This window comes from Lepidochelys kempii, chromosome 23, assembly GCF_965140285.1.
Source record: "Lepidochelys kempii isolate rLepKem1 chromosome 23, rLepKem1.hap1, whole genome shotgun sequence".
NCBI lineage: Eukaryota > Metazoa > Chordata > Testudines > Cheloniidae > Lepidochelys > Lepidochelys kempii.
The window spans coordinates 16,107,435-16,132,356 of NC_136402.1; the positions used below are offsets into that span (position 1 = coordinate 16,107,435).

General features: G+C 66.7%; 2 protein-coding genes across 5 annotated transcripts; both read right to left on the bottom strand.

The window, feature by feature from the left end:
- Window positions 1–499: 499 nt before the first annotated feature.
- On the bottom strand, window positions 500–16,868 carry BCAT2 (branched chain amino acid transaminase 2). Its single transcript, XM_078850072.1, has 11 exons — window positions 16,733–16,868; window positions 11,503–11,583; window positions 11,047–11,247; window positions 9,884–9,994; window positions 9,338–9,457; window positions 8,843–9,006; window positions 3,878–4,020; window positions 3,255–3,340; window positions 1,812–1,952; window positions 1,427–1,501; window positions 500–1,100 (listed from the first exon to the last, which is right to left on the bottom strand). The coding sequence occupies exons 1-11, from the start codon at window positions 16,775–16,777 to the stop codon at window positions 1,062–1,064; spliced, it is 1,206 nt and encodes a 401-aa protein (XP_078706198.1). The 5' UTR covers window positions 16,778–16,868; the 3' UTR covers window positions 500–1,061.
- Window positions 16,869–18,964: 2,096 nt separating this feature from the next.
- HSD17B14 (hydroxysteroid 17-beta dehydrogenase 14) lies at window positions 18,965–24,899 on the bottom strand. Of its 4 annotated transcripts, none has more exons than XM_078850158.1 (9): window positions 24,717–24,897; window positions 23,478–23,522; window positions 23,060–23,160; window positions 22,735–22,801; window positions 22,427–22,557; window positions 21,216–21,320; window positions 20,759–20,826; window positions 20,308–20,404; window positions 19,264–19,502 (listed from the first exon to the last, which is right to left on the bottom strand). In XM_078850158.1, the coding sequence occupies exons 1-9, from the start codon at window positions 24,802–24,804 to the stop codon at window positions 19,353–19,355; spliced, it is 852 nt and encodes a 283-aa protein (XP_078706284.1). In that variant the 5' UTR covers window positions 24,805–24,897; the 3' UTR covers window positions 19,264–19,352. The 4 variants fall into 4 exon arrangements, with proteins under 4 accessions (XP_078706282.1, XP_078706283.1, XP_078706284.1 ...); XM_078850159.1 differs by having other exon boundaries at window positions 19,265–19,502; window positions 22,427–22,518; window positions 24,717–24,895; XM_078850156.1 differs by lacking the exon at window positions 20,759–20,826 and having other exon boundaries at window positions 18,965–19,502; window positions 24,717–24,899.
- Window positions 24,900–24,922: the final 23 nt, after the last annotated feature.

Sequence of the window (24,922 nt, forward strand, 5' to 3'; positions counted from 1 at the left end):
TCTCAGTCGGGGGGGGGATCTGTGCAGCGCCCGGCGCCAGGGGGCCCTGATCTCAGTCGGGGGGGGGGTGGGATCTGTGCAGCGCCGGGGGCCCTGATCTCAGTCGGGGGCGGGGGGGATCTGTGCTGCGCCCGGGGCCAGGGGGCCCTGATCTCGGTCGGGGGGGGGGTGTGGGATCTGTGCAGCGCCCGGGGCCAGGGGGCCCTGATCTCGGTCGGGGGCGGGGGGGGATCTGTGCAGCGCCCGGGGCCAGGGGGCCCTGATCTCGGTCGGGGGCGGGGGGGATCTGTGCAGCGCCCGGGGCCAGGGGGCCCTGATCTCGGTCGGGGGCGGGGGGGGATCTGTGCAGCGCCCGGGGCCAGGGGGCCCTGATCTCGGTCGGGGGCGGGGGGGATCTGTGCAGCGCTCGGGGCCAGGGGGCCCTGATCTCGGTCGGGGGGAGGGATCCTGTAGCACCCGCTGTCCCCCATCCCCCGACACAGACTCTGGACCCAGTGGGTTGGTTTCATTTAGTTTAATAGAAAAGCTTTTCGGGTCAGCGCCGGGCATTTCGACCCCCTGCAGGCAGCAAGAGGGGGCCCGTGGGCCTGGCCCCGGGGACACAGACTGGCCTGAGAGCCTGGGGGAGCCCAGAACAGGCCCAGCGGAGGCGGGCTACCTCGGCGGGTCTCAGTGCATGGCCAGCTGGGGGGGGGGGGGGGGGGTAGAAATTGCAGAACAGGATAGTTTACCCAGAAGGCATTTCAACTGGTCGATCCGGTCTCCCACAATGCACTGCTCCCGGGATTACCCAGCAGGCCTTGCACTGGCCCAGCTATGCTGGTGCGGGGGGGGGGGGGGGGGTTGGCCCAGTCCCGATCTGACCGGCCCCAGGGGGGGAGGGGACAGGGGCACTGGGCAGGGGGGGATCCCGCGGGTGGGGCAAGTTTGGTTCTGCTCCAGGGATCTGTCTCAGTCATGGGGGGGGAGCACGGGGGGCAGCTGGGGGGGTCGCTCTGGGGGAGTGTTAAAAACCAAAGCCCCCCCCCCGTTATCAATAGGGGGGCGAGGTCCGGTCCGGCTCAGACGGGCAGCACCCAGTCGCTGGGCACACGGCCGTACTGCAAGGAGACAGACAGAGACGGGGGGGGGGGTCAGAATGGGTGGGAGCTCGGCCCAGACACCCCTTCCACAGCCCGCGTGGGGTGGGGGTGGGAACCGGCCCCTTGGAACCGGGCTGAGCCAGCCAGTCCCTGCCCTGGGCCGGGTGGGAGCCGGCGCCCCCCAGGGGGACAGGCCCGCGCCCCATTCCCCACCCCACCAGCCAGTCCCTGTCCTGGGGCCAGATCTTTTCCATACACCTGAAACGCCATCCCTGGGGCTCTGACCCCCTCCCCACCGGCCCCCACCGCCCTGCACTAACCCCAGCCCCCCAGCGGGCCAGTACCTGGATGTCCGTCAGCTCCTTCCAGAACCGCTTGGCCAGCTCGGGGCCGTTTGCCATGGTGGGGATGGGATAGGTCTGGAAGGAGACGAGACCCGATCGGATCCGGCTCCCCCGCATCAAGCCCGGTCCCCCCCTCCAGCCCCCATCGGATCCGGCTCCCCCCATCAAGCCCGGTCCCCCCCCTCCAGCCCCCATCGGATCCAGCTCCCCCCATCAAGCCCGGTCCCCCCCTCCAGCCCCCATCGGATCCGGCTCCCCCCATCAAGCCCGGTCCCCCCCTCCAGCCCCCATCGGATCCAGCTCCCCCCATCAAGCCCGGTTCCCCCTGCCCTCTGCCCCCGACACACCCAGCTCGGCCGGCGGGCCCATCACCCCGGCATCTCACCTTGCCCTGGTACAGGATGTGGCTCACGGGCGAGACGACGCAGGCTGTGCCCGAGCCGAACACCTCCCGGACCCGCTTCTCCTGCAGCCCCCGGATGAGGTCGGCCATGGTGATGCTGCGCTCCGACACCTTGAACTCACCCTGTGCAGGAGGGGAGAGTCAGGGGGATGGAGGCAGCGCCCCCTGGTGCCAGGCTGGGGAGATGGGGCTGTGACAAAGTGCGACTGTTCTTAATGTTTTTTCTGAATAGTGTGGGGGTGCCTCAGTTTCCCCTAGGCAGTTCTTAAGTCTCTAGGGGGTGGGGTAAGGGTGTATGATCCTTGCAGAGCCCTAGAGGGCAGGTGTGTGCAGGGGGCTGGACACAGAGAATGGCCGACACCCTGTTTCCTGGCCACTGATGGCCTGGCCCTTCCCCCCTGCAAGGTGAGAGCTAAAGGGTTGGAGAACAAAGGAATCAGGTGCCCTCCTGGCCCGGGAAAGGGACAAAGCCCAGAGGAGGGAAGGGGGCCGGAGGGAGTTTTAATTTGGGGCTGGCTGGAGACATGGAGTGAAGGGCAGACGGGGTTGTCTGGCTCACGGCCCCCCAAAACTGACCCAGCTGAGGGGTCCAATTCTCTGTACCTACAAGCTCTGTGTTAGACCATGTCCCTGTCATCTAATAAACCTTCTGTGTTACTGGCTGGCTGAGAGTCACGTCTGACTGCGGAGTTGGGGGGCAGGACCCTCTGGCCCCCCCAGGAGCCCCGCCTGGGTGGACTCGCTGTGGGAAGCTCCCGAAGGGGCAGAGGAGGCTGAATGCTCCGGGGTCACCCCAGGAAGGTGGAGCCGGGGGAGCTGTTTGCCCCGCAGCCAATCTGCTCCCAGAGAGGAGACTCCCCAGAGTCCTGCCTGGCTTCATGGGGAGCAGATCCAGAGCATCACCCGGGGACCCCAGGACGTGGGGCTCCCCCCAGCCTGGGGAGCTGGGGTCCTGTGCTGGGGGGGGTCACCCCAAGGAGCAAACTGACCAGCTCACCCCAGGGGGGCAGGGGGCAGAATTAAACCCCACCCAAGCTGAAGGCGCCTGAGAGGTCAGCTGGGGCCCCCAACCCTACCCCAGCCCTGGCAGGGGTTTGCCCAAGTGAGGGTTCCCCAGCCGCCCCCCCTACTCTGCTCCAGCCCCTGAGCTGGCGACTCCCCTTTAGGGGCCACTGAGCCCCTCCCAGGCCCACCTTGGCCGCAAACCAGCCCCTCAGAGCTTCCCAGCTTCCACCTCCTCTACCGCTGCGCCCCCCCCAACCCAACCCAGTGGCTAGAGACCGGCCCCCCCGGGGAATCGCTGGGGCAGAGCTCACGCGGGCCCCCCTTCGATCGCCTCCCAGGCCCCGTCGCCAGTCTGGGAGCGAGAGGGGGGGGGAGAAAAGAGAGGCTCCCCCCCAGCCCGGATCCGCCCCCTCCACTCACCCACTTGCGCCCTAAGTCCAGCAGGCTCTGCCGGGTCACCCCAGGCAGAATGATGCCGTTCAACGGGGGGGTCACCAGCTCCAGGTCTGGAAAAGAAAAATCCCGTCACACACACCCCCCCACCCCCCGCCCTCTCAGCCTGGCCCTGGGGTGGGGCGGGGGCTGGGTATACAGGGACCTCCCAGCCCGGTGCTGGGATGCGGCCCCTCTGAGCACTCAGGGACCCCTGTGGGGCAGGGGATGGGTATAGGGGGATCCTCCTGGGATGGGGCAGGGATCTTGGGAACCCTCCTGGGGCACCACCGAGAGACAGCCCCTCCGAGACAGGGCGCAGGGGCGGGGCACTTGGGGATCCCCCTGGGATGGGGGGGCAGGGAAAGGGTATAGGGGGAACCGCCCTGGCACAGGGTGGGGAGGGGGGCACTCAAGGATCCCTGTAGGGCAGGGCATGGGTATATGGGGACACCCCTGGGAGGGGACATGGGAGGGGCAGGATGCAGGGGATGGGTATAGGGGGACCCCCCGGGACGAGGCACAGGAGTTGGGGATGGGTGACCCCCCTGGGATGGGGGAAGGGTACAGGGGGACCCCCCTCGCCTGTGGCAGGAGGCTTCGGCTCTCACCGCCCTGTGGGTCTGTCCAGAAGAGGAAGATGTTCATGGTGCCGACCTCGGTGATCTGGTGATCGTCCCCATAGAGCCACAGGGCCTGTTGGCACCCGGCCCGCACCGCCTCGTCCTGCACCAGGATGGTGGGGGCGTAGTTCCTGCGGACGCAGGGGGCAGCACCCTCAGAGAGTGGGGCACGGCGGGGGAGGGGAGGGCAGTGCCCCCTAGTGGCTGGTGGGGGGGGAGGGGGGACACAGCTGGGGGCAGGGGGCAGTGCCCCCTAGTGGCTGGCGGGCGACAGGGGTGTGAGGAAGTGGGACTGTCCTTAATGTTTCCTCTGAATAGTGTGGGGGTGCCTCAGTTTCCCCTAGGCAGTGCTTAAGTCTCTAGGGGGTGGGGTAAGGGTGTATGATCATTGCAGAGCCCTAGAGGGCAGGGGTGTGCAGGGGTCTGGACACAGAGAATGGCCGACACCCTGTTTCCTGGCACCTGATGGCCTGGGCCCTTCCCCCCTGCAAGGTGAGAGCTAAAGGGTTGGAGAACAAAGGACTCAGGTGAGCTCCTGGCCCGGGGAAAGGGACAAAGCCCAGAGGAGGAGGGGCTGGAGGGGGAGGCAGTTTGGGGGCTAGCTGGAGACATGGAGTGAAGGGCAGACGTGGTTGTCTGGCTCCCTGCCCCCCAAAATGGACCCAGCTGAGGGGTCCTGTTCTCTGCACCTACAAGCTCTGTGTTAGACCATGTTCCTGTCGTCTAATAAACCTTCTGTGTTACTGGCTGGCTGAGAGTCCCGTCTGACTGTAGAGTTGCGGGGCAGGACCCTCTGGCCCGCCCAGGACCCTGCCTGAGCGGACTCGCTGTGGGAAGCGCACGGAGGGGCAGAGGAGGCTGAATGCTCCGAGGTCAGACCCAGGAAGGTGGAGCCGGGGGAGCTGTGTGCCCTGCAGACAGGCTGCTCCCAGAGAGGAGACTTCCCCAGAGTCCTGCCTGGCTGCGTGGGGAGCAGTTCCAGAGCATCGCCCAGGGACTGCGTGACAACTGGTGGCAGCGGTGGGATGTACTGCACCCCACGGATGGCACTTCCTGCAGTAAGTGACTGGGGAGCAGTAAAACAAAGGGGGATTGACGGGGACCAGGCGTGCTGAAGATTCAGAGAGAGACGGTTTCAGGGGGCGGTTAACCCCTGGGAGTGTGTGACCAGAGAGAAGGACTTTTGCAGTAACAGGGTCCCCCGGGGGATTGCAGGAATTGGTCCCAGGGGCGGAGGAGTCTGCAGCTCGACCCTGGGAGAGAGGTGGTGACCTCAAGAAGGGCTGGCACACTAGGGGTTCTCCCTGGAAACCGTGGGGAGCTGAGAGCACCCGGGCCTGTGAGTCCACAACAGCTTGGGAAGAGCGGAATGACGGCCTGTCACTGTCTCCTTAAGAAGGACGTTGTAACCCTGTGCAGAAAGAGAGGGTTGAGCGTTGGAAAGTTCACCAAGGCGCAGTTCATCCTGCAGCTGGAGGAGGATGACCGCTCTCAGGGACAGATTCCTGACCCCAAATGGGGCTATAGCAGGATCTGGGAGCAGCTGGAGTGGGAGCCAGGCATCCCCAAGACTCCTGTCCCTGACCAGACAAGGGTCTTCACGATCGGGTTCCCCATCGGGGGATCGGAGACGGACGGGATTGGAGCTGAGTCCGAGAGAGCCAGAGGACTGTGAGAGACAGCGAGAGCCCGAGAAAGAGCTGCAGAAGCAGCAGCAGCATGAACTGGCGGTGGGGGAGCGGAGAGGCCTAGGGGACCCCCCAGGGGTGAGTGGGGATAGACCCCGGGGGGCCAGTTCCGCAGGGAACCTCGAGAGTAAATTGCTGCCCCTGGTTAAGGAGGCGGGGGATGTGGATGCCACCTCACTGCCTTTGAGCAGGCTGGAGATTTGAACCAGGGGGACCCTGCGGAAAAGCCCCGGTGTCTAGCTCCCTTGCTGGGTCCCAAGGCCATCGACTCCGTCAGCCAGATGGGTGGGGTGGTGGACAGGCTCCCACTCCTGACCCCAACCTATATGTCTGTGTGGAGTTTCCTGGGGTCAGGCCCCTTGGACCCCCAGTGGGAGCAGAAGGTGATGGTCAATGGGGAGACATTCCTGGGGTGGCGAGATCTGGGGACAGAGAGAACTGTTGTCAGGCCCTGGGTGGTGCAGCCTCAGAGGCTGAGGGGCTAGGTGAGCTGGGTGAGGGTCCCAGGGATGAAGCCCCTCGCCCTGCGTATGGCCCAGATCCCTGTGCAGACCCAGGAGGGGTGGGGCTGGCTGGTTGTTGGGGTGCTCCAGGATACCAGCTGTGAGACCCTGTTGTGGGGTGACTGTGTCTCTTTGGGACAGGATCCAGGCCCTGCTCCGGTAACTGCCAAGGGTTTGAATTTGAATCCAGGGAACCAATCAGCGGAGAGAGAAATGGTCAGTGAAAATGCAGATGACCTGGCTGGCAGCTGGGAGGAGCGGCTAGGCTCAGGCTACCTGCCTGCCTGTAACCAGCCCCCTGGGGCTCCCCGCCCCCCTTGTACACCAGAGAGGGGGCTCACGCTGGCTCTGATGCAGTGAGGAAAGCAGCGAGCTCGCTGCCTACCCCCACTGGGACAGCAAGGGCAGCGCTGAGCACAGAGGGAGCTGAGACCCCAGCTGAGTGGGGGGAGACACAGGCAGGGCAGGGGATCTGTGGGGAGTGGCAAGGTGCTCGGTAAGGAAAGTCTGCATGAGCCTAGGCAGCCTTGTGAGCTGATGGCTTTGTCCAGTCAGCAGGGTGGGAAGGCGAGGAGAGTGGAAGATGAGTGTCCCTGGACCGTACCTGTTAGCTGGGTGGAGAATTGGGACAGTGAAGGAAACATGCCTGTGTCTGTCAGGGGTATTGACTTGCCTATGGAGGGAGCTACCCTGATCTCCAAGCAGTTGACTGTGACCAGCCCTGTGTGCTGGGACAAGGGGAGAGAGATCCCAAGCTGGGTGTCTGGGAAAGGAGAAAGTGTGTCCGGCTCTTCTTTGTCTGTGGAGCAGACAGAAGGGGCCTTTCAGCCTGTGATGGTTGAGGGTCGTGCAGTTGTCTCAGAGCTGGTTCTGGATTCAGCTAAAGCCCAGGAAGGGAAGGGCCCTAAGTTTGTGTCTGCTCGGGAGAATGGCCCTGTAACTAGGTCGCATCCAGTTAGTGTCTATGTAAAATCCCAGAGACCAGACAATTCTGGTGCTTGTATTTTGCCTGTTGCTAGTGTGTTGTTGGAAAGGGTGGAGCAACTCTGTCTAATCAGGGTGAGATCCTAGCCAGGGCACAAGGAGAGCAGGAAGGTGATGTGATTGTGTTACCTACTGAGGGTGTGGAAACCTGTAGCAAGAAGGAAAAGATTCCTGAACTTGTGTGTGGCAAAGGGAAGGAGAAGGCTTCTGACCTTTTATCTAGGAAGTCTGTCAGTTTGCCTGAAAGGGGATTGTGTAGGAATCCACCGGATGGGCCAGAGGTGATTCTGGATGTAAGGGAGATCCAAAAAGAGTCTGTTGTTGCTCAGGAAAGTGTCCCTCTAGAACAAGCCCTAGGTAAAGAGGGTAAGAGCAGAATTTCTGGGAGGGGTGAATTGTTGCATAGAAAAGCCCCTAGGGAAAGGAATCCTCAGGGAGTCTTTGCAAGCAGTTTATTGCAACTGAAGGGTGTGAAAGTGATTTAATCAAGAAAGTTTCAGTTCCTAGCAGCCAGAAATTTTCTGCTGTGAATGGATCCACTGACTTTCCTGTTGAAAGATCCAGTGTGGAGAGCTTTGAGAAGGTCTCAGATGGAGTGAAAGCAGTTAAGAAAGTTAAACAGTCCTATAACCAGGTGGCTGTGTTTGGCCAGCTTGTTGGGGAGAAAACCCAATCCCAGTTTGACCCCCTGGGGTTTTGGGGTGGCCAAAGGGCATGGGCCGCATAAACCTTCCCACATGCGGCCTGCGAGTGCTATCGACCACCCCCGACCTAAGGGAGGGCGTGAAACTGGAAGGACCTGGTGTAACTCCTACCAAGGAAGGGGAGAGATGCTGGGGCATCCATGGGAACGCTGGTGGCTTCGAACTTCCCCAGGTCACCGGCTAAAGTGACCCTGCTCAGTTCGATCTCGAAGGAGGGAGAGATGTGACGAAGTAGGACTGTTCTTAATGGTTCCTCTGAATAGTGTGGGGGTGCCTCAGTTTCCCCTAGGCAGTTCCTAAGTCTCCAGGGGGTGGGGTAAGGGTGTATGATCATTGCAGAGCCCTAGAGGGCAGGTGTGTGCAGGGGTCTGGACACAGAGAATGGCCGACACCCTGTTTCCTGGCCACTGATGGCCTGTCCCTTCCCCCCTGGAAGGTGAGAGCTAAAGGGTTGGAGAACAAAGGAATCAGGTGGCCTCCTGGCCCTGGAAAGGGACAAAGCCCAGGGGAGGAGGGGCTGGAGGGAGTTTCAGTTTGGGGCTGGCTGGGACATGGAGTGAAGGGCAGATGTGATTGTCTGGCTCCCTGCCCCCCAAAATGGACCCGGCTGAGGGGTCCTGTTCTCTGCACCCACAAGCTCTGTGTTAGACCATGTTCCTGTCGTCTAATAAACCTTCTGTTTTCCTGGCTGGCTGAGAGTCACGTCTGACTGCGGAGTTGGGGGGCAGGACCCTCTGGCTTCCACAGGACCCCGCCTGGGTGGACTCGCTGGGGGACGCGCCCGGAGGGGCAGAGGAGGCTGAATGCTCCGAGGTCAGACCCAGGAAGGTGGAGCCGGGGGAGCTGTGTGTCCTGCAGACAGGCTGCTCCCAGAGAGGAGACTTCCCCAGAGTCCTGCCTGGCTTCATGGGGAGCAGATCCAGAGCATCGCCCGGGGACTCTGTGACAAGGGGGACAAGGTTGGGGACAGGGGACAGCACCGCCTAGTGGCTGGTGGGGTGGAGGGGGGCATGGCTGGGGTCCGGAGGGCACCACCCCCCAGCGGCAGGCTGGGGCCTGGAAGCTCATACTCACCCCCCCATCTTGTAGTCGCCGACGCCCCCCAGCCAGGCGCGGACGTAGCGTGGCTCGGCCAGCAGGCCCACGGCGCCCATGGGGCCGGTGGCGAAGTAGGCCCCCACTGGAGACAGGATGACGAAGAGGAGGGCGTGGCCGGGACGGGACACCCCCAGGGATGGCTGCGGGGGGGTGGAGTAAAGTGTCAGAACCCCGCACCCCATGGCCGCACCCCACACCAGAGCCCCTGCAGCAGCGGGGGGGGGGGGGGGCTTCAAAAGGTTGAGGAGCAGGAAGCCAGGGGAGCCCAGAGTCGGGGTGCAGGGGAAGGAGCAGATTAGGGGGATGCAGGTGGGAGACAGATCTGGGGACAGAGGCGGGAGATACATCTGGGGGACTGGGGGGGCGCAGGCAGGAGACAGATCTGGGGGCCCGGATGCCGCAAGGTCGGAGGCAGGCGGGATGTGTCCCGTGGGGATGGCGGAAGTCGGGGCGCCCCTCGGGGCTCCGCACCTCGGTGCCAATGAAGGTTGGGCGGATGTAGAGACTGGCGCTGTCCGAGTGCGGCACCCAGTCCTGGTCGAGGGCCACGAGCCGGCGGATGCAGTCCAGGAGCTGCAGCTGGTCGAAGGGCTGGGGGAGAGAGGACAGTGCTGGAGAGAGGGGGCAGCCCCCAGGGCCAAGACAGAACCCAGGAGTCCTGGCTCCCAACCCTTCCCCCCCTCAGCTGTAACCACTAGACCCCACTCCCGTCCCGAAGCCACAGAGAGAGCCCAGGAGTCCTGGCTCCCAACCCCCCTCCCCCGCTCTAACCACTAGACCCCACTCCCTTCCCAGAGCCTGGCAGAGAACCCAGGCGTCCTGGCTCCCAACCCCGCCCCCCCCAGCTGTAACCACTAGACCCCACTCCCTTCCAAAAAGAGAACCCAGGAGTCCTGGCTCTCAGCCCCCTTGAAGTTCACCCAAGCAGCATGGGGGGGATAACCGGTGGCCAGGGGCCTGGCCAGCGAGGGCCCCAGGGCCCCATGCAGGAGGCCTGGGGAGGGGGGGGTCACTTACCGGCAGGCTGGCCCGGGCGGCCGAGCGGCACATACGCTCCATGTTCATCAGCGGGCGGAAGAGACGGACTCGCTGATCCTGGCCCCGGAAAGCCTTCATCCCCTCGAAGAGCTGGGGAGAGCCAGCACCGTCAGCCGGGGGCTGGGACGCGGCCCCTCTGGGGCAGGGTCTGGGGCCCCCTCGCCCAGCTGGGACGCGGCTAACTCCGGGGTGGGGGAGTGTCTGGGCACCCCTCACCTGGCTGGGACGCGGCTGGCTCTGGGGTGGGGGAGGTATCTGGGGCCCCCTCGCCCGGGCTGGGACGCGGCTGGCTCTGGGGGTGGGGGAGGTATCTGGGGCCCCCTCGCCCGGGCTGGGACGCGGCTGGCTCTGGGGGTGGGGGAGGTATCTGGGGCCCCCTCGCCCGGGCTGGGACGCGGCTGGCTCCGGGGTGGGGGAGGGTCTGGGCACCCCTCACCCGGCTGGGACGCAGCTGGCTCCGGGGGTGGGGGAGGTATCTGGGGCCCCCTCGCCCGGGCTGGGATGCGGCTGGCTCTGGGGTGGGGGAGGGTCTGGGCACCCCTCACCCGGCTGGGACGCGGCTGGCTCCGGGGTGGGGGGGTCTGGGAACCCCTCACCCGGCTGGGACGCGGCTGGCTCCGGGGTGGGGGAGGGTCTGGGCACCCCTCACCCGGCTGGGACGCGGCTGGCTCCAGGGTGGGGGAGGGTCTGGGCACCCCTCACCCGGCTGGGACGCGGCTGGCTCCGGGGTGGGGGGGTCTGGGAACCCCTCACCCGGCTGGGACGCGGCTGGCTCCGGGGTGGGGGAGGGTCTGGGCACCCCTCACCCGGCTGGGACGCGGCTGGCTCCGGGGTGGGGGAGGGTCTGGGCACCCCTCACCCGGCTGGGACGTGGCTGGCTCCGGGGTGGGGGGGTCTGGGCACCCCTCACCCGGCTGGGACGCGGCTGGCTCCGGGGTGGGGGGGTCTGGGAACCCCTCACCCGGCTGGGACGCGGCTGGCTCCGGGGTGGGGGAGGGTCTGGGAACCCCTCACCGGGCTGGGACGCAGCTGGCTCCGGGGGTCGGGGGCTGGTTATCCAGGGCCCCCTTGCCTGAGCTGGGACGCCTGCTGGGGTCTGGGGCTGGGGTAGCAGGGGCTGGGAGTAGGGCGCCCCGACTCACCTCCACAGCGTAGTGCAGGGCGGAAGAGGCCGGGTGCAGGCTCAAGTTCTGGAAGGGTTTGATGTGGGGCTGGCCCCAGCCCCGGTCCCGGTCCCACTCCACCGTGAGCATGTGGTCGGTGAAATGCTTCCCGAACTGCAGCTGCCCTGCCTCCGGCTTGGGCTTTGGCTCATTGGTCAACTCCACCTGCAGGTCCGAGGCCTGGAAAAGAACCCAGGCATCCTGGCTCCCGGCTCTAACCACTAGACCCTACTCCCCTCCCAGAGCCGGGGAGAGAACCCAGGAGTCCTGGCTCCCAGCCCCCTGCTCTAACCACTGTACCGTCCCCCCCACCCCCGACAGAGAACCTAGGCATCCAAATTCCCAGCCCCCACCGCCCCACTCTAACCATTAGACCCTCCTCCCCTCCCCTCCCCGCGCCAGGCAGAGAACCCAGGCGTCCGCGTTGGCACTAACCTTGAAGAAGGTGCTGATGGGTCTCCGGGGGCCGAGGGGCAGCAGCCGGTCCAGGGCAGCACAGAATCGACCCGGCAAAACCTGCGGGACAGAGGGAGGAGTGGCTGGGGGCGTGGGGGGGGGCAGGGGCCCAGGGAGCCCCCATTTACAGGGGTGCAGGCTGGAGAGCGCCCCCTAGCGCGGGCACGGGGCCAGCCTTCCCCGCTGCGGAGAGCGCCCCCTGCCGGGCCCCCCGCCACCCCCATCACTCTCGGACCCTGTTTCATGCCATCTGAGCAAACAGAGGGTTAATATGTAACCTGGCTCCAGGGCCCCACCCCAGGGGCGCCCCACAAGGTCCCCAAGGAAGGACCCCTCCCCCAGGCAGGGGGCACTATGGGCACCAGGCCAGGCCCCCCCAGAAAGGGCCCCTCACTGGGGATTCAGTTGGCAGTGCTGGGCGTGGGAACCTGCCCCCACCAGCAGGATCAGCCGCATCCGTCCCCCTCCCCTCCGCGTTTCCCCCACCCCACCCCGCCCAACTGGACTTCGCTCCCCACGGAGCCATGCTGGTCTCCAGGCAGGAGACACGGAGCCGGGGGCCACACAGCAGAGACCCCGGGGCCTTCACTCCCCCCCCCCCAGCATGCCGGGGTGCAAGCCAGCCGGACGCCTGGGTCCCCGGTAAGTTCCTTCCCCGCAGCCCTGGAGGCCAGGGTTCAGTGCCCCCACCCCCACCCCCAAATCACAGGCATGGGTTCCTGGTAGATTCCGCCCCGGACTCCTGGGTTCGCGGCCGGCCCCCCAAGAACCTCCAGTGTGTGGGCTCATGGTAAATCCCTCCCCCCTCACCGGACTCCTGGGTTCGCCGCCGGCCCCCCAAGAACCTCCAGGGTGTGGGCTCATGGTAAATCCCTCCCCCCACCGGACTCCTGGGTTCGCAACCCACCCCGCAAACCCCTACTGCAGCATTTACAGTAAACTGGTCAATTCCCTCCCCACACAGAGGGGTTTGCAGCCAACACCCCCTCCACCACATGGTCCCCCCGTGCTCAGTCAGCCCCCCCCCAACATGTGGGCTCACAATAAAGTAGTAAATTCTGCCCCCCACCCCCAGCCCTGGACAGCTGGGTTCACGGCGTGGGGTGGGGGGGGGTTGTCAGTAGTCGGAGTGGAACATGGGGGCTGGGGAGGGATGTGGGAATACAGGCGGGGGGGGGGGGGTTAGTTTATTTCCATGCAAGGTGGAGAGAAAGGGGAAGAAAGGGATAAAAACTTGGGGGGGGGGGGCTGGGAGCCAGGACTCCTGGGTTCTCTCCCCAGCTCTGGAAGGGGAGTGGGGTCTAGTGATTAGAGCGGGGGGGGGGGGCTGGGAGCCAGGACTCCTGGGTTCTCTCCCCAGCTCTGGGAGGGGAGTGAGGTCTAGTGATTAGAGCCGGGGGGGGGGGGCTGGGAGCCAGGACTCCTGGGTTCTCTCCCCAGCTCTGGAAGGGGAGTGGGGTCTAGTGATTAGAGCGGGGGGGGGGGAGCTGGGAGCCAGGACTCCTGGGTTCTCTCCCCAGCTCTGGAAGGGCAGTGGGGTCTAGTGATTAGAGCGGGGGGGGGGGGGCTGGGAGCCAGGACTCCTGGGTTCTCTCCCCAGCTCTGGGAGGGGAGTGAGGTCTAGTGATTAGAGCGGGGGGGGGGGGCGGCTGGGAGCCAGGACTCCTGGGTTCTCTCCCCAGCTCTGGAAGGGGAGTGGGGTCTAGTGATTAGAGCGGGGGGGGGGGGGCTGGGAGCCAGGACTCCTGGGTTCTCTCCCCAGCTCTGGAAGGGCAGTGGGGTCTAGTGATTAGAGCGGGGGTGGGGGGGCTGGGAGCCAGGACTCCTGGGTTCTCTCCCCAGCTCTGGAAGGGGAGTGGGGTCTAGTGATTAGAGCGGGGGTGGGGGGGCTGGGAGCCAGGACTCCTGGGTTCTCTCCCCAGCTCTGGAAGGGCAGTGGGGTCTAGTGATTAGAGCGGGGGTGGGGGGGCTGGGAGCCAGGACTCCTGGGTTCTCTCCCCAGCTCTGGAAGGGGAGTGGGGTCTAGTGATGGGGGGCGGGGGGGGCTGGGAGCACTCCTGGGTTCTCTCCCCAGCTCTGGGAGGGGAGTGAGGTCTAGTGATTAGAGCGGGGGGGGGGGTGGCTGGGAGCCAGGACTCCTGGGTTCTCTCCCCAGCTCCGGGAAGGGAAGGGATAGGCTGGGGCCCAGGCAGGGAGTTGCAGACAAAGCAGGACCTGGAATGCAGGGCTGGGGGGGCCTCCCTGAGCTAGACAAAGACCCTCCCCCCAGCCAGGCGCTAGGGGGTGCCACCCTCCCTGCCCCCCCACCCAGCTGCACCCCTGCCTAGTGCTATGGGGCACCGCCCCCCACCCCCTACAACCATGCCCTGCCCTGGAGCTTGGGTGCACCAGCTTACACCCCCCCACAGACACTTTCCCAGCATGCCCTGGGGGAGGACGATATTTCTGTGCCCTTGGCCGCTCCTGCCAGGTACCAGAGGCGCCACCAGGCCCCCGGGGGCCTGGCTCCGTGCCAGCCCCCAGCGCGTCTCCATGGGGCAGCCAGGACAGCGCGGCCCGGAGCCGCCGACACCCCCAGCCCCCGCCCCCCACCCCCAGCCAGCACTGGGGCTGGCAAACCAGCCCGGCCACACGTGAGATGAGCGGGAAGGGCTCAGCCCTGCTCAGGGGCAGCTAGGCAACAAATCATCGGGGTGCCAGGGAGCCACTCCCGGGTCGGGGGTGAGGGGCACCGGCAGGGCTGGGGGGGCGAGGGGCGAGCACAGGGGGGCCCCCGCTGAAACACTCAGGGCCTGCCTTATTTGCTCAGACCAAGGGGCCCATCGAGCCGCACAGCCAGCCGTTACAAGCAGCGCCCCCTAGTGGCCCTTTTGGGGACGACCCGGTTCCCGGTTCCCTCCTGACCTTCCCCAGGCAGAGAGTCCAGCTCTGGAGCCTGAGCGTGGGGCCCTGTTCACCCCTTTGCCATGTGACCGCGGCCCGGCCTCGTTAGCCTGAACGAGCCCTGCACGAGCCCTGCAGCCCAGCTCAGCCAGCCCGGGGGCCCGGTTCTGCTGGGGAACTGGGGCACGAGGAAACCCACATTCGCCCAACTATGCTCTGACAGGGGGGTATCACCAGAGCGCCCAATCACTGCACCCCCGACTCAAGGCCGGTGCATTGGGAGGTTCTGGTGCCCCTCACTCCCGACCCACAGCCCCCTGCTAGCCCAGCCCTGCCCCTCCCCAGCCCTGCCAGTGCCCCTCACTCCCGACCCACAGCCCCCTGCTAGCCCAGCCCTGCCCCTCCCCAGCCCTGCCAGTGCCCCTCACTCCCGACCCACAGCCCCTGCTAGCCCAGCCCTGCCCCTCCCCAGCCCTGCCAGTGCCCCTCACTCCCGACCCACAGCCCCCTGCTAGCCCAGCCCTGCCAGTGCCCCTCACTCCCGACCCACAGCCCCCTGCTAGCCCAGCCCCGCCCCTCCCCAGCCCTGCCAGTGCCCCTCACTTCCGACCCACAGCCCCCTGCTAGCCCAGCCCCGCCCCTCCCCAGCCCTGCCAGTGCCCCTCACTCCCGACCCACAGCCCCCTGCTAGCCCAGCCCTGCCCCTCCCCAGCCCTGCCAGTGCCCCTCACTCCCGACCCACAGCCCCCTGCTAGCCCAGCCCTGCCCCTCCCCAGCCCTGCCAGTTACCCTCACTCCCGACCCACAGCCCCCTGCTAGCCCAGCCCTGCCCCTCCCCAGCCCTGCCAGTGCCCCTCACTCCCGACCCACAGCCCCCCTGCTAGCCCAGCCCCTGCCCCCTCCCCAGCCCTGCCAGTGCCCCTCACTCCCGACCCACAGCCCCTGCTAGCCCAGCCCTGCCCCTCCCCAGCCCTGCCAGTGCCCCTCACTCCCGACCCACAGCCCCCTGCTAGCCCAGCCCTGCCCCCTCCCCAGCCCTGCCAGTGCTCCTCACTCCCGACCCACAGCCCCCTGCTAGCCCAGCCCTGCCCCTCCCCAGCCCTGCCAGTGCCCCTCACTCCCGACCCACAGCCCCCTGCTAGCCCAGCCCTGCCCCTCCCCAGCCCTGCCAGTTACCCTCACTCCTGACCCCGCAGCCCCCTGCTAGCCCAGCCCTAGGCTCCCTCCCGACCTGCAGCCCCGCCAGTGCCCCTGCTATAACCACCCTTCCCGTTGTACAGGTGGGGAAACTGAGGCATGGCAGAGACTTGCCCGTGGCTGAGCTGGGAACTAAACCCGGCTCGCATCCCCCCCACCCCCAGCTCTACCGGCCTCGCTGGCTGCCCAGGGGTGGACTAGCCCGGCCAGTGGAAATGGGGCAAGTTCGGGAGGGTGACCAGATGTCCCGACTTTAGGGTCTTGTTCCTCTGTAGGATCCTATTACCCCCACCCCCCGTCCCGATTTTTCACATTTGCTGTCTGGTCACCCTGACTTCAGGTCACTCTCCCCAGCCCCCGGGGCTCCTCTCCCGACCCCAGGAATCGCGCCAGCCCCCCCCCCCCGCAGGGTCCTTGAGAGGCGGAAACAAAACGTTCAAGGTGAGAGAGTCGCTCAGGTGAGAGGGGGACGGCGGAGCCTAGGCCCGGGCTAGGCAGGGGCTGCGGGTCGGGAGTGGGGGGCACCGGCAGGGCTGGGGGGGGGCTGCGGGTCGGGAGGGGGGGGCACCGGCAGGGCTGGGGGGGGGGGATGCGGGTCGGGAGGGGGGGGCACCGGCAGGGCTGGGGGGGGGGGGGGCTGCGGGTCGGGAGTGGGCGGCACCGGCAGGGCTGGGGGGGGGGGGGGCTGCGGGTCGGGAGTGGGGGGGCACCGGCAGGGCTGGGGGAGGGGCTGCGGGTCGGGAGGGGGGGGGGGCACCGGCAGGGCTGGGGGGGGGGCTGCGGGTCGGGAGTGGGGGGCACCGGCAGGGCTGGGGGGGGGGGGCTGCGGGTCGGGAGGGGGGCGGCACCGGCAGGGCTGGGGGGGGGGGGGGGCTGCGGGTCGGGAGTGGGGCGGCACCGGCAGGGCTGGGGGGGGGCTGCGGGTCGGGAGTGGGGGCCCGCAGGGCTGGGGGGGGGCTGCGGGTCGGGAGGGGGCGGCACCGGCAGGGCTGGGGGGGGGGGCTGCGGGGTCGGGAGGGGGCGGCACCGGCAGGGCTGGGGGGGGGGGCTGCGGTCGGAGGGGGCCGGCAGGGCGGGGGGGGCTGCGGGTCGGGAGTGGGGGCACCGGGGGAGGAGGGGCCGGACTCACCCTTCCGACGGCCCCGATCCGGGCCCGAACCCCCGCCGCTGCCATGCCCGGTGCCGCCGAGTAATGGGACCGGGCCCGGCCACGGCGGCGGATGGAAGGTTCCGCCCCTCCCCCGCCCGGCACCGGGGGGGGGGGGTGGACTGACGAGGGAAGGGGGGGGTGCGGAGTAGGGCAGGGGGAGGGGCGGGGGTGCAACGCCCCCCCCCCCGGTTTTGCAGAGGAACCCGGTCCCCCCCCACAAAATAAGTTGGGGGGCGGGGGGGACCCGTCCAATCACACCTGTTCCCACTCCCCACACCCCCCGCTGTAGCCAATGGGAGGGCAGCTCCCCCCTAGGCATGGGGCTGGCTCCGCCCGCCTCCTCACCCAGCCCTGGGCTGATCCGCCCGGACCTGGCACCGGGGGACTGCTATTCCCCAGGCTGGGGGGCAGGGAGGAGCTGGGGGGGAGGGGGTGTTTATACCCCAGGCTGGGGGGGGCAGGGGGCTACTATTCGCCAGGCTGGGGGCCAGGGAGCAGCTGGGGGGCAGTGGGTTGCTATTCGCCAGGCTGGGGGGGCAGGGAGGAGCTGGGGGGCAGGGGTGGCTATTCGCCAGGCTGGGGGGGCAGGGAGGAGCTGGGGGACCGGGGGCTGCTATTCCCCAGGCAGGGGCTGCTATTCCCCAGGCTGGGGGGCAGAGAGGAGCTGGGGGGCAGGGGTGGCTATTTGCCAGGCTGGGGGCCAGGGAGGAGCTGGGGGGGCAGGGGTGGCTATTTGCCAGGCTGGGGGCCAGGGAGGAGCTGGGGGGCAGGGGGCGGCTATTCGCCAGCCAGGGGGTCAGAGAGGAACTGGGGGCTGCTATTTGCCAGGCTGGGAGGCTCAGGAGGAGTTGGGGGACAGGGGGTGTCTATTTCCCAGGCTGGGGAGCAGGGGGCTGCTATTCCCTTGGCTGGGGGGCAGGGAGAGGGCGATCTCATTGCTGGCTAATGGGACTCCCTGAGATTTCCCTTTCCCAGGCTGGGCCGGTCCCCCTCCCCCACAGCCGCACCACTACACCACCCCCCCCCCCCCCCCCGCGTCCCCAGTGACATGTAGCCCCCTAGGGCAGGTCAGCTGCCCCGGATGAGAAGCACCTGCTTAGCCACCCACTGACCTGGGGGACCGTGTTAATTAACCCCCCAGCCTCCCGCTCCCCTAATGAGCCAGGGGAACCAGGCTCCCCCAGATCAGAACCTGGACTAGATTTACTGAGCGATTATCTTCCCCGTCAGGCCCTCGGGGGGCTGGCGATGCAGCCACCTCTGGGGTGGGGCACTGGGGCTGGGTAGCCGGGGGCCAAGCTGGATTTCAACACGGCCAGCGCCCAAGAATCCTCCACGGCCTTTGTCCAAGGGTTAATACCCCTCCAGGTTAAAAGCGGGCGGCCCCCTTTCCCAGCTGGGTTTGACTTGCTCAGACGTCCAGCCGGGGGGTCGGGTTCGACCTTCCTCTGCCCGCTTGAGGAGCCCGGGAGGAAATATTCGTTCCCCACGTAGGGCCCTAGAGCCGGGGATCGAGTCCCCCCCTGAGCTGTCTCCGCGCTCAGCACCAGAGCTGGAGCTCCTGGCGTCTCTCGCCCTCCGGCAGGTTTTCTAACCCTTCACTCGTCCCCCTCGCTCTTCTCCGGCCTCTGCCTTTTCGCCACAGCCTCCTCGCGCTGCAGGCCCAGCACTGGGCGCAGGATTCGCCCCCGGGCCAGATCCAGAGGCCAAACCACCTCTGCTCCCACTCACGCGCTATCTCAGAGTTGTCCCAGGGTCCAAATTAGTTGGACAGGCTCTATTGTTCATAAACCCAAGTTGTGCGGCATTAATTACATTCCCCTCCTTCATTAATTGAGTCCTGTATCAGCTGCTCCACGATCTTGCCGAGGATCGATGTCGGGCCGACAGGCCTATAACTACCCGGGTCCTCCTGTTTCCCCTTTTTAAATATTGGTCCAAGGTTTGCTTTCTCCCAGGCTTCGGGCACTTCCCCGGTGCCCCAAAACATATTGAAAATCAATGTTAACAGCCCCGCGAGCTCCTCGGCCAGCTCTTTTAAAACTCTTGGCTAGAGCCCTGTGCAGATATGCAATTTTATATCCACGGAGCTACAGGGCTCCAGCACCAATGAGCGAGACCAGCAGAGCCCGGGCCAGGAACCGCAGCTGTAGGCGGCTGACTGTGAGGAGGCATGTCCCCCCCCTAAAATAAAAATCAATGAAAACAATATTTGTTTGCAACTCACCTTTATTAACCATGTGAGCTTGGGGTCCCCTATGGGTGCCCACACCCCTCCCTCAGAGACTGGGGTCCCCTGTCACTGCCCAGACCCCTACAATGGAGATTGGGGTGCCCCCTCGCTGCCAAAACCCCCTATGGATGCAACGAATGCTACAGAGACCTTCAACCTCTGGAGGGGAGTGGGGGCTAGTGGTTAGAGCGGGGGGACCAGGACTCCTGGGTTCTCTCCCCAGGTTTGGGAGGGGAGTGGGGCCTTGTGGGCGCAGAGGGAGGGACATGACCTGCAGCGTTTTCTGCCTTGGAGGCACAATCCCCACAGGCATGCTCAGGGCCAGCCCGGGGGAGAGAACCCAGGAGTCCTGGCTCCCCCTGCCCCCTAGCTGGGGCCCAGCCGGCTCTTGGGGCCGTAGGCCAGCTCGGCCCCACCGCTCAGCAGCAGGTCGATCCCAGTGCAGAACGTGCCGTCGGCAGCCAGGTACATCACAGCCAGAGCGCACTCCTCCACCGTGCCCATCCGGCCCAGCAGCTGGGGGGCGGGGGGGGGAGTGTCAGCCACTGACCCTGCCCTCGGGCCCCCCACTCACCCTCTGGCCCCCTGCTCCCCACTGAGATCCTCCCGGCCCCGCTGCTCACCCTGCCCCCCGCACTGAGATCCTCCCGGCCCCGCCGCTCACCCTGCCCCCCTCCCACTGGGATCCCCCTCCGGCCCCCTGCTCCCCACTGAGATCCTCCCGGCCCCGCTGCTCACCCTGCCCCCCCACTGAGATCCTCCCGGCCCCGCCGCTCACCCTGCCCCCCTCCCACTGGGATCCCCCTCCGGCCCCCTGCTCCCCACTGAGATCCTCCCGGCCCCGCTGCTCACCCTGCCCCCCCACTGAGATCCTCCCGGCCCCGCCGCTCACCCTGTCCCCCTCCCACTGAGATCCCCCTCCGGCCCCCTGCTCCCCACTGAGATCCCCCCTGCCCCTCCAGTGTCCTATCAATCCCATCCCCCCTCCTCCGCCCTCCCACTGAGATTCCCCCTCCGGCCCCCTGCTCCCCACTGAGATCACCCCACTGAGATGCCCCCCCACACTGAGATCCCCCCTGCCCTCCCACTGCCCCATCAACCCCGCCCCCCCTGCCCTCCTACTGATGCCCCAACTACACCAGCCCCTCCCAGAGATCCCCCCACTGCCTCCCCTCTCGCCACTGGGACCCCCTCCTGCTCTCCAGTTTCCTTTCCCACTCCCCCCCCCCCGATACACCCCCTTTCCACCTGCTCCAGCCCTTCCCCCAACCTGGGTTATGGCAAACCCCTCCCCCACACGCTTTTCCCATAATGCACTTGCCTGGGCATCCTTCCCAGCCTGGATTGTGGCCGCCGGATTGGCCGTCTGCCCGGCTGTCTCCTCCCACATGGGGGTCCAGATGTTCCCAGGAGAGATACTGGTGGGGGGAGGAAACGCAATCATTTGGTATCGACCCCGACCTCAAATTTTCACCCCTTCCTGACCACAAGACCAGGGCTGCGAGCTTCCCCGCAGCAGTGCCCCCAGGCAGTGACTGTCCCAGACGCTGCAAGCTTCCCCGCAGCAGTGCCCCCAGCTGGTGACTGTCCCAGATGCTGTGAGCTTTCCTGCAGCAGTGCCCCCCAGCCTGTGACACCCCCGGGGGGCGCTGCAAGCTTCCCCACAACAGTGCCCCCAGCCAATCACTGTCCCAGATGCTGCGAGCTTCCCCACAGCAGTGCCCCCAGCCCTAAAGTTGTGGAGGGGGGGAGGGCTGGGGATCATAAGGTACCTGTTAACTCGCACCCCGTATCTGCTCTCATCCACCGCCATGGCCTTTGTCATCGCCGTCACTGCGCCCTGGGGACAGACTCTGGATTGAGGGACTCTCAAAATTCCCACCCACCCCCCCGCCCAAACACTAGGCCCCCCCCCCCGGAGGGGGGGAGGTCATTCGGAATAGACCCAGCCCCCAAATGCCTGATCAGCATTGGCTAGAGGCACAGGACTCCTGGGTTCTCTCCCCGGCTCTGAAAGGGGAATGGGGGCTAGTGGTTAGAGTGGGAGGGGGCTGGGAGCCAGCACTCCTGGGTTCTCTCCCTGGCTGTGGGAGGGGGTGGGTTAGAGTGGGGGGTGGGAGCCAGGACCCCTGGGTTCTCTCCCCAGCTCTGGGAGGGAAGTAGGGGCTAGTTGCGGGGGTGGGACTGGGAGCCCGGACTCCTGGGTTCTCCCCCTGATTCTATCAGTACCTTGGTGGCGACGTAGGGAACAGCCTGGCTCTGTCCAATGATGCCCACGAGACTGGAGATGTTGATAATGTTGCCCCGGGTCTCCCGCAGATAGGGCAGGGCGAACTGCACCGGAGAGAGGAGACGGAGGTGGGGGAGATGCAGCCGCTTCTGGGGTGGGGCACGGGGGCTGGTTATACAGGGACCCCTCCCTGGCGCTGAGATGCGGCTGGCTGTGGGGAGACACAGGGGCTGGGTACAGGGGGACCCCTCCCTGGCAGGGCCACCTGGGAGGGGGCACCTGGGGGGGGGCAAGTGGGGCAATTTGCCCCAGGTCCCGGGCCCCACAGAGGCCCCCACGAGAGTTTTCGGCAGCACTTCAGCAGCAGGGGGCCCTTCAGTGCCGCCGAACACACCAGGTTCCCCGAAGACCCAGAGCGGAAGGACCCCCGTCGCTGAAGGGTCTTCAGCAAATCCTCTGGGCAGCCCTGCTCCCTGGCGCTGGGATGCGACTGGCTCTGGGGCAGCGTGGAGGCTGGATATACAGGGACCCCTCCCCGGTGCTATGATGAAGCTGGTTCTGGGGCAGGGAACACGAGTGGGTACACAGGGACCCCTCCCTTGTGGCTGGCTCTGGAGTGGGGTGCGGCGGCTTGTTATATGGGAACTCTCCCCAGCACTGGGATGCGTCTGGCTTTGGGGTGGAGCGTGGGGGCTGGTTATACGGGGACCCTACCCAACGCAAGGCTGCGGCTGGTTCTGGGGTGCAGCGAGGGGGCTGGTTATACAGAGACCCTCCCCGGCACTGGGATGTGGCTGGCTCTGGGGTGGAGCGCGGGGGGCTGGTTATACGGAGACCCTCCCCGATGCAGGGCTGCTGCTGGCTCTGGGGTGGAACATGGGAGGCTGGTTATACGGGGACCCTCCCCGGCACTGGGATGTGGCTGGCTCTGGGGTGGAGCGCGGGGGGCTGGTTATACGGGGACCCTCCCCGGCACTGGGATGTGGCTGGCTCTGGGGTGGAGCATGGGGGGCTGGTTATACGGGGACCCTCCCCGGCACTGGGATGTGGCTGGCTCTGGGGTGGAGCGATAGGGCTGGTTATATGGGGACCCTCCCCGGCGCTGGGATGCAGCTGGCTCTGGGACAGTGTGGGGGGCTGGTTATACGGGGACCCTCCCTGGTGCTGGGATGCGGCTGGCTCTGGGGTGGAGCGCAGGTGTGTCTCTCACCTTTGCTGTCAGGAAGTAGCCGACCAGGTTGACCTCGAGAAGTTCCCGGAAATGCTGGGAGGTGACGTCGTCGATTTGCTCTTCGGGGGGATCTGGGGAGGGTGTGGGGGTGAAAAGCAGGATGCAGGCCCCTGAAACAGCCCACCACCACCACGGCTCAGACCTGGGGATCCCCATTTCCCCTTCCAACGAGGTGGTGGGGCCCATGTGCCCCCTAATTTCCCCCAGCTCAGGGGTTCCTCCCCCCATTCCAGGATGGCCCTAGGGACCCCCACCCCCTCCACCCCCTGACAATCGGGGCGACTCACGGCGTCCGGCGTTGTTCACCAGGCAGTCGATGCGTCCGTAACGCTGCCGGGTCACCGCGATCAGCGCCTGCAGGGGGGTGGGAGAGGGAGTTGGGGGCAGGGAGGGGGGAAGCGGGGGGTAGGAGGAAGGGGAGGGGTGTTGGGGGACAGGACAGAGGTGGGGGAATTTGACCCATTAGGCTCCAAGCTGAGGTTACCCCCACCCCGGGCACTGCCCATCCTCCTACAGAAAGCATGGGGTGGGAGGGCTGGGGGCAATCCCCCCCTGCAGCATCGGCCCCCTCCCCCCACTGGGGCAGATTCCCCCCCATGCTTCCCTGCCCACCTGGATGTCCTCTTCGCTGGTGATGTCACAGGGCTGGAAATGGGGCTCTCCGGGGCCCCCCGATTCCCGCAGCGCCTGCTCCAGTGCCCACCCGGCGGCCCCTGCAAGAGAAAGGGGGGGGCAGTGACAGCCCAGGGGTGGGGGGCACAGACACCAAGGGGGAGGGGGCCGGACACCAGGGGAGGTGGGATCCCAGGAGGGGGCAGGCAGAGAGAGGGTGGGGAGAGGGGGTATCCAGGAGACACTGGGGGGGCACCCGTCACAGGGGAAGGACAGACTTGGGGGGCTCAGAGAGAGAGAAATATCCACACACCCCAAAACCAGCACCCCCACATCCCCTGCCCAGCACCCCCATCCCCCCCAGAGCTCCCAACATGGGTTGTGGGGGTCCCCAGAAAAGAGGGGAGTGATTTCTCACCTTCAGCTTCGGGGGCACAGAAGACCACATGAGCCCCCTGCCGAACTGTGGGGACAGGGGAAAGAGGAGGCCAGGAAGGGGCCGGGGGGGGAGGAGAAATAGCGGGGTGCAGTGGGGGGGGGGACACGAGAGAATAAAGTTAAGATCAAAAACGCCAGCACGAGTAACACCACCACTGCCCTGGTGCTGCGAGCTTCCCCACAGCAGTGCCCCCTCCCCCCAGCGCTGCGAGATTCCCCACAGCAGTGCCCCCAGACAGGAACTTCTCCCCTCCCCCCAGCGCTGCGAGATTCCCCACAGCAGTGCCCCCAGACAGGAACTTCCCCCCCTCCCCCCAGCACTGCGAGCTTCCCTGCAACAGTGCCCCTAACCAGGAACTCCTCCCTCTGCCCAAGCACTGGGAGCTTCCCCCCAGCAGTGCCCCCAGACAGGAACTTCTCCCCTCCCCGCAGCAGTGCCCGCAGACAGGAACTTCCCCCCTCCCCCCAGTGCTGCGAGCTTCCCCACAACAGTGCCCCTAACCAGGAACTCCCCCCTCCCCCCAAGCACTGCAAGCTTCCCCCCAGCAGTGCCCCCAGACAGGAACTTCTCCCCTCCCCCCAGCGCTGCAAGCTTCCCCGCAGCAGTGCCCGCAGACAGGAACTTCCCCCCTCCCCCCCAGTGTTGCGAGCTTCCCCGCAGCAGTGCCCCTAACCAGGAACTCTCCCCTCCCCCCAAGCGCTGCGAGCTTCCCCCCAGAAGTGCTCCTGGGGGACGATGGGTCTCTGCTGCCCCCTGCTGGCCAGCCCCACGCATCGCAAGGCACCTAAAGCTCACTCCTGCCGCCCCCCCCCCCCCCCCGGCCCCGCAACTCCCAGGGTCAGTGAACAGCCGGACGGACAGACCCGGGACAGACGGACAAAGTCCAGGAAGATCCAAGACGGAGCCCAGCCCTGGAGTCTCCGATCCCCCGCCCGGGCTCCAGTCTCCCCCCCCCCCGCCAGCCCTGTAGCGCCCCCCCACACACTCTGCGACCCCCACATCCACCATCCTGCAATATCCCGACTCCCCAACGCATGCCCTGATCCCCAGCCCCCCCGCAGGCCTCTGCCTCCACCCCCGCAGCGCCCCAAGCCCCCCCCCACAGATCCCCAGGGGTCCCTGCTGCCCCAGACCCCCAGCTCCCGCTGCGCCCCTTCCCCAGCCCCCCCCCTTGCAGGGCCCCCCGCTGACCCCTATCCGCAGCCCGCCCCCCCTCACCGAACTCCCTGACGACGGCTTCCCCGATGCCCCGGCTGCCCCCGGTCACTATGGCAACCTTGCCCGGGTACCGCAGCCCCGAGGCCATGGTGCGGGGCGCCCCCGGGCCGCAGCTGATCCAGAAAGTGGAAACTGCAGCCCGGAGGGCACATGGGCCACTCGGGGGCGGGGGGGCGAGAGAACGGGGCATCCTGGGAAATGTAGTC

Coding starts and splice junctions, on each gene's coding strand:
- BCAT2 (XM_078850072.1), bottom strand. CDS start 16,777: ATGGCAGCGGCGGGGGTTCGGGCCCGGATCGGGGCCGTCGGAAGG. Junction 11,584..16,732: donor GGATCGGGGCCGTCGGAAGG/GTGAGTCCGGCC, acceptor TCTGTCCCGCAG/GTTTTGCCGGGTCGATTCTG. Junction 9,007..9,337: donor CAACCTTCATTGGCACCGAG/GTGCGGAGCCCC, acceptor ACCCCCCCGCAG/CCATCCCTGGGGGTGTCCCG.
- HSD17B14 (XM_078850156.1), bottom strand. CDS start 24,804: ATGGCCTCGGGGCTGCGGTACCCGGGCAAGGTTGCCATAGTGACCGGG. Junction 21,321..22,426: donor GCTACTTCCTGACAGCAAAG/GTGAGAGACACA, acceptor TCTCCGGTGCAG/TTCGCCCTGCCCTATCTGCG. Junction 19,503..20,307: donor AGGCTGGGAAGGATGCCCAG/GCAAGTGCATTA, acceptor CCCGCCCCCCAG/CTGCTGGGCCGGATGGGCAC.